Source organism: Lipotes vexillifer, unplaced genomic scaffold (genome assembly GCF_000442215.2).
Source record: "Lipotes vexillifer unplaced genomic scaffold, Lipotes_vexillifer_v1.1 scaffold1002, whole genome shotgun sequence".
Classification (NCBI taxonomy): Eukaryota; Metazoa; Chordata; class Mammalia; order Artiodactyla; family Lipotidae; genus Lipotes; species Lipotes vexillifer.
The window spans coordinates 573,787-585,252 of NW_006796766.1; the positions used below are offsets into that span (position 1 = coordinate 573,787).

The window sequence follows — 11,466 nt, forward strand, 5'->3', positions numbered from 1 at the left end:
GAGAAGGGGACTGGAGGGGGAAAAACAAGTGGTGTCTCCGTACATGTACACTGAGAGGACAGAACCACACCCTACTTCAAGACAGCTTCCTGTTTGCCACTGCCAACTGCCACTCCAAGGAGAACAGAAATGCTTCCGTTATTAGTGACTGCCGTCGGACCACAAAAGCCTCTTCTGGTGACGCCGCGAGCTTCGCAGTGAGCTGGGACTGTGCACCTCTAGAGACTGTGGCCTGCACTCCTGAAACTGGAGGTCGGTACAGACAGGAATCAAGCAGCCCTGGCCTCTCCTTACTCAGCCAATGTTTCTTAAACAATTGTGCTCCTGTAGGATTCTTGTAAATGGATAGTTTTAATTCAGGGGCAGGGAGAAGGTAGGGAACTGCCCCCTTAGGAAAGCTACTGCTTGTATTTTTTTTAATCTACATTTGTATGTGTTAGGGGAAATTATGTGAAGTGCCTACTGTGAGTTGGCACCGGGGCAGCCACCTTCCATGTGTTATCGATCCTCACATTCTCATTTCTTCAACAGTGAACGTAGTGAGTGCCTACCAAGGCCAGACCCTGGGCTGAATGCCAGGGACGAGAGAGGGCACAAGACATCTGCTCTCCGTGCGTCCAGTGACAGGATGCCTAGACCAGTAAACCAGTGATTACAGCATGGGACCTGTGCTAAGATGGGGGGCCTCAATGTACTGTAGGGGCACCTGCCCACTCGTAACCCTATGATGTGGGCATTATTGTTCCCACTGTATACGTAAGGAAACTGGAGCTCAGGGGGTTAAGTTATTTGCCCAAGTCACAGAGCTAATGAGTGACAGAGCTGGGATTTGAGCCCAGATCTTTCTGATTCCAAAGACAGCAGTGTTTGGTCCACATTTCCAGTGACTCCCGAAGCTTGTGTAGAGCAAGAGAATTACCTCGGGATCTTTTAAAAAATACAGATTTGGGAGCCCTGGCCCTGCTGTCCCAAGAAGTGGAGCCCTGGGCGGCACCAGGAGGTCTCGGGTGGATAGTGGCCTGGGCTCTTTCCCGACCTCATGCCTCAGGATCCTCCGGCCCTTCCTTGAGGCGTGGACCACACGTGCCTGTGACAAGGCCCAGGGCTTTTCATGTGCTTAGCCCAAGGCACCTGCGTAAAGGCCACTGATGTGGCCTCAAGACAGTCTTGGGAAGATTCGGCCCAGCTGTTCAGGTATTTTAGACATTGGAAATCCCCATTCTTGTATCTTCCCACCAAAGATACCCCAGCTTTGCCCAGCTTCCGGCTGCCTGCCACTTCTGTCCCTTCAGTGCCCCTGGAGCGGGGATGATGTCAGCTGTGCCATCTTAAGGTAGAATCCAACGGCTTATCGTAAAGCTGGAAGCCACCGGTTTTCACCTTAGCTGTGGTGGTTCTGTTTTTACACTCATGTGACTTGCACAGTGGGTATGTTGGTGGTTAGGGCCGAGGTCACTCTGACAGAGAAGTTAATACCGTGCAGGTGGGACTCCTTGTCAACCCCTCCACTACCATATTGGCTCCAGACACGCGGGAATAGCTGGGGCAGTAAAAGGTGAGGATGGCAGCTCTGTCCCATGGGGCAGGCAGGCTGTTCACTGGCCTCAGGTCCGCCAGGTGGCAGCCCACCTTCAGAGGGGACCCTGTTCTCTACTCTCACCAAGTGGTGGCCAGCCAGGACCTGGAGAGTGTGTCCTCTCCCTGAGGGAACCCTCGGGCCATGGCAGTGTCTGTCTTATCACTGCCATTATATTTCGGTGCTTGGCGCATGGTAACGTGCCAAAGAGATGCTTTAAAAAAATGAGTGAATGAATGAATGAGGTGTGACTTTAACACATGCTTTTCTCTCCTTCCTCCTTTTGTATCTGCACCTGTTTTCTCCCCTTTGGCCTCTCTGGTTAAGGATGTGTTAGTGTTTCTGTTGTTGTTGTTATTTGTTTTTCTTTTTTCTTGTATGGATTTAAAAAACAACTTTAACAAAAATAGAGGCATCCTATATCCTTCCCTTTTTTCCTTTTCTATCTCTGTTAAAACATTTTTACATTTTTATAGAGTAATGATTAGTGTTTGCATATACTGGTGATATTTTTAATTTTCTTGTGAATTTGGGTAGTACCGTCTCACATTTCCTTAGATTGAGATAACCCTCATACCTGTCATTTTCAGTTGTTTTATCATAGACCAGGTTGGTTATGGTACGTTTTACTATTGTAAGCAATGCTGCTGAGAATATCTTTGAACTTTTCTTGGGAGGGATATTTCCTTGAGGTCTATTTTCCAGACTAAAATTACCAGGTTACCAGATCGAATGCTTTTTTTTTTTTTTTAAATAGATTTCTTTTATTTCTTTCTTTCTTTCTTTCTTTCTTTCTTTCTTTCTTTATTTTTTGGCTGCGTTGGGTCTTCGTTGCTGCGCACAGGCTTTCTCTAGTTGTGGCGAGTGGGGGCTACTCTCTGTTGCGGTGCGAGGGCTTCCCACTGTGGTGGCTTCTCTTGTTGTGGAGCACAAGCTCTAGGCGCGCAGACTTCAGTAGCTGTGGCTTGCGGGCTGTAGAGCGCAGGCTCAGTAGTTGTGGCGCAGGGAGGGGCTTAGTTGCTCTGCGGCATGTGGGATCTTCCTGGACCAGGGTTCGAACCCGTGTCCCCTGCATTCGCAGGCGGATTCTTAACCACTGCGCCACCAGGGAAGCCCCGTGAATGCTTTTTAACCGATGTCATCAACACGAGGTTGCTCTCCAGAGAACTGTCATCCCTTAGAAGTACCCCCAGCAGTGTGTACATGTGTTTGTTTCCCCACTGGTCTATATTGCTGGGGGGGGGGGTTTTCTCCTTCAGCTAGGTTAAATGTCTAGTGAGGGCATCCTTGGGGGCTGATGGAAATACATCAGGGCCCTGGAAAGTCCCTGGGACTCCCCAAATCCTACCCAGCAGTGGTTGATGCCAGAAATGTATACCTTAGTATAAATAACCAATAGAAAAGCACAGGTGGGGTGGGGGAATGCCTCGGAGAGGGAGATGTCAAAAGCATCCCAAGTTATCTAACTTCAGAGCTGTATCCTGGGCCAGCTCTGAAAATGGGAGACGCTTTGTTAGAATCTTCAGACAAGTCGTATTGCTTACGTGTAGAGGAAAGACAGTAGCCCAGAGGGTGGCATGGTGGAAAGCGCATTGGCTCTGGGGCCAGGCAGGCCTGGGCTCACCTTCTAACTGTCAAGGTCACTGTGACCTTGGCCTTGATTCATAATCTTGCTAAGCTTTAATTCCCCTATCTACAATGAGGAGGCTAACAGTATCCACTTTGGGAGGTTTGTCAGGTAGATTGCATGAGCTGGTAGGTGTAAAAGTAGCTTGCTCAGTGCCTGACACATAGTAGGCACCCAAGGAATGCTGCTTCTCTTCCTAACTGAATGAATGGGCACAGAGTGGCCAGATGGCCGAGAAACCAACCCAGAGCCTTGGGGGATTTGAGAACTGAGCCGGCAGGAGCAGTGTAGGCACCGGCCCACAGTGGCTTTTGTCAAAGGGCCGAAGGTGGTGTGTGTTGCCCATCTGGGTAGCCGGTGAAGAGAGGTAAAGAAGATCTAGTATAAGTTGACTGGTGACAGGCGCCCGTGCTTGAAGGAACGCCTCCCCAGCCACTCAGGCCCTGACAGCTTTTGTTTGTTTGTTTGTTGTTTTTTAATTAATTAATTTATTTTTGGCCCGTTGGGTCTTCATTGCTGCGCACGGGCTTTCTCTAGGTGCGCAGGCTTCAGTAGTTGTGGTTCGCAGGCTCTAGAGCGCAGGCTCAGTAGTTGTGGCACAGGGGCTTAGTTGCTCCGCGGCATGTGGGATCTTCCCGGACCAGGGCTCGAACCCATGTCCCCTGCATTGGCAGGCGGATTCTTAACCGCTGCGCCACCAGGGAAGCCCCCTGACAGCTTTTAAAGAGGCACCGCAGCCCGAGGAGGGAGTGCGCTCCTGGGCAGCTCACAGGCACTCCTGGCACAGGAGCTGCTTGGCACGCCTCTGCCTGCCACTCGCTGCCTGCCTTAGTCACTTGACTTTCCTGTGTCTTCATTTCCTCCCCTGCTGAGGAAAGCTGATTCAATATCCCCCCTCTAACCACCATGGCACTATATTTAGTGCCCAGCTACAACTGTGGCAAATGAGACCACAGCTCAGATGCTACCCCTGCTGTCTCCACTTCCGAGCCTTAACAGACCCTGGACAGGTTTCCGAAATGCAACCTGCCTCAGTTTCCACAGCTGTAAAATGGGGGGATACCTGCCTCACCCCCTCAGCAAGTGGTTGCAAGATACAGCTAGCATGGTTCCTGCATGATTCCCCGGGCCAAGGTGTGTGCTCTGCCCCTCACCCTCCGACTCCAGTTTACTTTTGGAAGGTCCCTTGGAGTTCAGGGTTGTCCTTTATGGAAAGCATCCTGACCGCAGCTACTAAAGCAGATAGAATCCATTGATAAAATAGAACCCGGCTAATGATTTGCCAAGCACCTGCTCTCAGAGGTGAGGGCTGAAAGGGACTCAGCACTGTCAAATGAGCAAGCCAGGAGCTGGCCTAAGCCCAAGTGAGTTTACACAAGCGTGTCGGGCCACAAGTGACTGTGGTGCGCACACTCTGTTGGGGGCAGGGGCGGGGCGGGGATTGATCCCTTAAACACCATATTGGAAAATTCCCAATGCGTTCTTTCTAAAACTGGTACAGGGAACCACACTGGGTGTTGGCGGCCGGCTCAGCCATTCGTGAGGCATCTGTGCTGAGGTTTTAAATGCAGGACACTGATGCTGTGAGTATAAAAATATCTCAGTGAATAAGCATGGGGGGAGGGGAGGATTCTGAATTTTTACTGAGATGCAATGGCCTGAGAACCTGGTGGACTTTTCCCAGTGGAGAGTAGTAAGGGGAGAGGATTGTGGAGACACCAGGGCTCCCCACATGGTGTCTGCAAGCCCCCTGCTCAGCTGCTCTCTGGGATTGCACCCTGGAGTCCCTCATGGATGGTTAGGCTGTACACAGTGAAGCAAGTGGTCTTAGAACAGCCAGTGGCTGAGGCCATGCTCTGGATTTCCTGTGATGGAAATGCAAAAAAGTAAAAGGATTTGGTTTTTCCTTTCTTTGGTCATGTCTTTGGGGTTGAGGTCTCAGGCTATGGCTGATTAGTACCTTAAAAGCTGCCACATTAGGTGTTTTTCCCCCTCTCCCTAGGGGAGTCAGGTGCCCTGCTGAAATGCCCGTACTCAATGGGGAGGGGAGGTGTCCGGCAGCCTTCCAGGCTCTCCTTATATGCTGCAGCATCTTCCAGGATTTCAAGGTGGTAGAGCTCAGAGTTAAAACCACAGGCTCTGGGGCTTCCCTGGTGGCGCAGTGGTTGAGAGTCCGCCTGCCGATGCAGGGGACATGGGTTTGTGCCCCGGTCTGGGAGGATCCCACATGCCGCGGAGAGGCTGGGCCCGTGAGCCATGGCCACTGAGCCTGCACATCCGGAGCCTGTGCTCCGCAGCGGGAGAGGCCACAACAGTGAGAGGCCCGCATACCTCAAAAAAAAAAAAAAAAAAAAACAACACAGGCTCTGAAGACATCCACAAATCTAATGTTTCCTAGCTCCATGAACTTGGTCAACTTGTATCTAACCTCAGTTTCTTCATCTGTAGAACAGATATAATAATTGTACCTCTCTTAGGGTATTGTAAGAACTAAATACTAGGTAATTACTGAGGTAATTCAAGTATTTAGTAGAGTTCTTGGCTCATGGGAAAGTCTTAATAAGTTATTATTACTATTGGCCAAAGGACAGAAGGGGTGAGACCAGAGGTTGCTGATCCAACATCAGTCACCTAGGTTGTTATTGATGTAGTGGACATTTAATTCTGCGTGAATGTCCTGACAGTGATTTTCTGTTTTCACTTCAGTAGGTAGGTGGTACTCACATTCAACATTAGCACAATAGATTGGTTTGGTCTTTCTGTCCCACGATCTGGAAAGAAATGTGTTGCAAAAGCTATAAACTATTGCAACATTTTTCATTTTGGGAACTACACCTCAAAGAAATAATCTCAAATCACTTTTTAACTAAATTGTAAAAAAAAAAAAAAAGAAGAAAGAAAGGAAGAAAAAAAGCCAGACAGTAAGTAGTAAGAGAATAGCTAAGTGATCTAAAGCATGATGTCAGTGATTAAATATTACCTAACCATCTAAAATGACCAATACTTGGGGATTAGAAACATATAAGTGGAATAATGTTAGTTGAAAAAGAACAGTCCAAAATATCAATTGATTACTGTTTTGTTAATGCATCCATGTACATGAACAGAGAATGAGAAGATTTGGAGGGAAAGGGTTTTTTTCTCTAAGATTGCTTCAGTCTATAGAATATTTTAATAGTGAGTAAAAAAATAAATGTTCTGGGCTTCCCTGGTGGCGCAGTGGTTGAGAGTCCGCCTGCCGATGCAGGGGACACGGGTCCGTGCCCCGGTCTGGGAGGATCCCGCATGCCGCGGAGCGGCTGGGCCCGTGAGCCATGGCCGCTGAGCCTGCGCGTCCTGAGCCTGTGCCCCGCAACGGGAGAGGCTGCAACGGTGAGGGACCCACGTACCGTTTAAAAAAAAAAAAAAGAAGAAGAAGCCTTATCCATTGATTTAATTTTTTCTGTGAGTTTAGCAGCAGAACGCCTTGGCAGGGTCACTAATCATAATTCTCTGGAGGTGATTTGGGAATCCCTGGTCTGGCCCATTCATTTTGTCCTTAATGTCACGCTTCTTTGTGATTTATCTTTGCTTACTGGTATTATTTTCCACTCTTAGTTTAGCAAAATAAAAATTCTCTTCATTATGAAGGCTTATCTCTCCACCAGAATGGGGGAATACTTCTGCATATCCCTTCCCCCACCCCCTCTGCCAGCTTGAGCACATGAGAGCAAATGAGTGAGTGAAGTCTGCAGAGCAACCCAAAACAGTAGTGGTAAAAATCAAAGTCTCGTTTTACTTTTGGAAACTTCAGCCAAAAAAAAAAAAAAAATTGCTGAGCAAGACATTTCTGAAGGGCAGAAAGAACTATGGATTTGAAGTGAGAAGCCTTGGTTCTGAACTCAACCCTGCCACCAACTAGCTTTGCCCTGCAGGCTGGTAACTGATAACCTCTCTAAGTGATAACCTCATCCATCAGCAAGCAGATGGGATGAGCTGACTTTTAAGATCCAGTTCTAACCTTCAGTGATTCTAAGTCCTGTGCTTCCGAATTCCCTGGCTTCACATCTTGGTCACAGTACACCCCGTTTCCTGCCTTCCTGAGAAGCAGCTAAGCCCCTGCCCATAGCACAGAGGCCCCGTTCCTCTCATAGCCACTGACCTTGACCTTGGCTAGTCACCTCGCCTCTCTGGGTCTTTAGCCAGTCAGTCCTGAGGAGGGTGGAGACGGCTGGCTGCTTCCTGCCCGTGTCAGAGGGGTTGTAAAGACCAGTACAATTTTACAAAGGATGAATTCCTCCAAGGAAGATCCTGCCTGAGTAAAATATTTCAAAACTTGTGCTATAATTATTGCTATGACATTCAGTAATCACGAGAGATGGGAGGTGAAGGATCGGGTGTAAGTATGCCTTGTATTTATGATAATGGAGTAGAAAGAGGCCTTCAAGGCCATCTAGGGACCCACTTCATTTACAGATAAAGGCATGGAAACGGAAAGTTTAAGTGGTGAACTCCAGGCCATAAGCCTAATAATGTGGTATGGCTGGAATTGGAGGCTGGATCTCCTGGCTCCTAGCCCGGGGTTCTCTCTACTACATCAAAACAGAGGCCCTGGAACTAGCTCTTGGTTTTCACGTCCTTGAACAGGATGGCTCTGGGAACTGAGCATGTATGCAAGGTCTCCTCTGATTCAGTGAAGAAAGATTCCCCGGTAAAGTTATTCAGTGCAGGCAACCTATAAACACTGGTCAGGCAAAAACACCCAGCAATCAGATGATCCTCAAAAATCCACTTTCCCCCGCTCCCCAATTCCCGCTTCATCACAGGATTAGAGTCGGTCGGCTTGGAGACAAACTGGCAGCCCATTGGTACCAGGAAGCACGGAGGAAGCCCAAAGGCTTGTCCCTCATAGCCACAGTCAGTCTGGCTTTCTTTCCAGGGTACCTGGCATAGCAGCCAGAAATGCCTCACTAATGAGAAAAGTGAGACTCAGCTCGGAGGTGGAGGGAGAGTGGGATCTGCTGTCTCTGCCCCCATCTTCTTCGTTATCACATTCAACCCAGATCTCCAGCTTTGTGATCTCTAGTCCTTCCCATCAGGAGATCTGTTATAATTTCATTTATTTATTCAACACATAGTAATTAGGCACTAACTATATGTGGGGCTTTGTAGTAGGTACGAGGGAGCCAGAGCGGACTTAGGATTTCAGAGCGTTTGTCTTTTGGGGGGTTCAGGATTCCTTCCTGTAATTGTATGCAGAGTTTGGGGGCGTTTTTCTTGGGAAGGGTCCTTAACGTTTATCAAATCTGTTCCCCTGTAACAGTTAGGAACCACCGTAGTGGGTGTGCACCAGAGCTTTACCTCGTGCACCTACTCTCTTGGTCAGCATTCTTATCCTGCCCATCAAGTCGAGACCACAGGAGCCGAACGAGGGTGAACAAGTGGGGCATGTCTCCCAGGGCGCTGGTATTCTCTTAGAGCCCCAGGAAGGGGCTGCCCACGTCCGGGCCCCAGACCTGTGGGTTCTACCTTCAGCGTTGACGTCCTCCTGCATGTCCTGACCCGGCACCTGTGGCCCTGGACCTCACTGAGCCCTGGAGAGGCCACAGGGGCGTGTGGACAGATGCTGGGCCACCTTCTGGATGTAGAAGACCCTTTCATTCAGCCCTGCTGAATGTCACAAGTCCTTGTGACTTAAGTGTTCCTGCTAGGGGTCAGGTTTGAGAAATTGCTATTTGTTATCGGAAAAGTCCTACCCTCCCCACTGCCCCGAGGGACCATGCGGCCTCTGAGTGGCTGTCTGGGGATGGCTTGGGCTGTGTGGTTCTCTCACTACGTTCCCATGACACCGGGCATCCCCTCTACTAGTCCTGTGGCAGTGGTTTTGCAGGAGGACCGCCTGGTAAATGCCTCCCGCGAGAACTGTAGTGTGAGTTCAGCTTGCCACTTGACACAGAAATTCAGAAGGTAATCACTGCTAGTTGGTGGGATATGATGTCAAGCAAACCATAGTCAGAACTGAGGCTTCGGGGACCGACACTGCAAGGTCAGCACTCTCGTCTTTGCCTGTTATGTACACGCGTATGCATGTGGCTCACTTGCTACAGATGATGTGCTGAGTTCTGTTCTTTCTCCCCCTGTAGAGAGAAGACACGGTTCCATGTGTAGACCTTCTCCCTCGCCGGCGTCTCCACCCTCCAATGCCCGGACATCACTAGTACAGGTGAAAACAAAAGCCTGTCTCAGCGGCCATACCTCTGCCAGCAGCTCCTCAAAGCCATTCAAAACGCCCAAAGACAATCTCCTAACCTCCAGCAGCAAACAGCACACAATCTTTTCAGCGAAGGGATCAAGGGACAAAGCATGGTGAGTGTCGGGTGCTGGCAGCCGTCTGTCCTCGCTGCTTGTCCCTGTCACCACAGGAAACAGTGTTTACCCAGTGGCTTTGTTCCTGGGCATCATGTCCAGGAATTTGGGGAAGTGGGGAGGGAAGGGACAGAAAACCAGAATGATGGGATGAGAAACGTAAATACCAGGAGAAACAGGGCACCTTAAAGGACTGTCTGCCGACAGGGGAATTTTTTCCGCACCTGAGAGCTGAGGCAAGTTGTGTCTAAGAAGAGGGTAACAGGGAAATATTGCTCAGTTATACGGTCACCTCTCAATTTTCCACCCCAGTGAACAGAAGTGTTGGTATAAATCATCAAAAGCACAGCCAGTCTTCCCCCGCAGGGAGTGAGGCCCTGGTCCTTCCGCAGGGCCCTGGAAGGCAGGCCCCCCACAGAGCTTCCCATCATGAGCAGCCTGGTCTGCACTCTGTGAAGGAGCTGCCAGCAGAGGCAGGTACTGGGGAGCTGACGGACGGAAGGCGGAAAGGAAATCCAAAGGGAATGTTGCTGCCTGCGCCATGATGGGGTGGGAGAGGGCTGGTTGCAGGTGACTGTGAAAAATCAGAGGCTTTTAATTCACTTTTTTTTTTTTTTAATTTATTTTTGACTGCGTTGGGTCTTTCTTGCACTGCGCGGGCTTCTCATCGCGGTGGCTTCTCTTGTTGTGGAGCACGGGCTCTAGGCACGCAGGCTCAGTAGTTGTGCCTCCCGGGCTCTAGAACGCAGGCTCAGTAGTTGTGGCGTACGGGCTTAGTTGCTCCGCGGCATGTGGGATCTTCCCGGAATGGGGCTCGAACCCGTGTCCCCTGCCTTGGCAGGCGGATTTTTAATCACTGCGCCACCAGGGAAGCCCTAATTCACTTTTTTATCTCCGTCTTTACCGAGAAGTCAGAAAAGGTTACCTGTGGGATGGACAGATAGGAAACCAAAGTGAAAATGAGGACAGGAAGCAGAAGATGCGTATCTTCAAATGCCAAGGACCCGACTTGGAACCCTTAGGGACCGGCTTAGTACAGAGCCTCTAGCCTTATCTTGCTGGCCTCGTGGAGGCAGACAAGGGATAAGTGTGGACTCTGTTCATTTATATATCTAAAGAGAAAACATCTTCTGTTAATTCGTGCTACAGAAGATGTCTTCTTACACTTCTTACGTTTCTTACACTTTCTTACGTTTAATTACGCTTACGTTCGTAGCTGGGAAAGCTGTGGACTAAAATCATCCATCGATTGGTTTGTCACTGCGTGCGGACAAGTTTGATGACTTTGTAAAGAGCTAATTATGCCAGATCAACTAAGGGGCCTCTTGTGACAGAGAGGAGAGGTTTAGACATGGCTGTCAAGAAGGGGAGGCACCTGTCACGCAGCCAGGGCTCATGGACTAGCTTTGTTCTCTTGAGTGTTAGGATCTCTATGGTGTAAGAGGACACAGCTGGTTAGGGAAGACCTGGCCTGAGAGTGACAGTTGGTGGCCTGTGGGCCTGCCTGCTGGTAGCGTGAGTGTCCTTCTTATGGTGACCTCGGAGAGCCCCTGAAAGGTTGTTTGCCAGGGCAGCATCTGGTGTCCTGATGTAAGTGCCTCCTGTATCACTGCCTATATACAAATCTCAGGTGGATGACCTTGGGCAAATGGCTTGATCTTGGTGTGCCTCGGTTTTCCTCGTTTGTAAAATGTGGTTACTGATATCTCTACCCCACAGGATTTTTGTGAGGATGAAGTGAACTAATTTTTATAAAAGCAGGAAGCGTGATGTCTGGAGCAGGGAACACGTTCAATAAATATTTGATGATAATGTTATTGTTATCATTATTATCACGTGTGCCAAAGGACAGAGCTCCTATAAGCAGGAGTACAGGTTGAGAAGCCCAATCTCCTGGAAAAAGTAGGGAAATGGCTCT

The 11,466-nt window shown here is 49.3% G+C and overlaps 1 protein-coding gene across 4 annotated transcripts in view; it reads left to right on the forward strand.

Annotated features, from left to right (window-relative positions):
• Positions 1-11,466, forward strand: part of ATXN7L1 (ataxin 7 like 1) — a 245,187-nt gene that overhangs the window by 179,302 nt on the left and 54,419 nt on the right. For all 4 annotated transcript variants that reach the window (XM_007468976.1, XM_007468978.1, XM_007468977.1 and 1 more), the window contains one exon: positions 9,326-9,548. In XM_007468976.1, the coding sequence (XP_007469038.1) occupies positions 9,326-9,548 (223 nt within the window). The remainder of the gene's footprint in view (positions 1-9,325; positions 9,549-11,466) is intronic.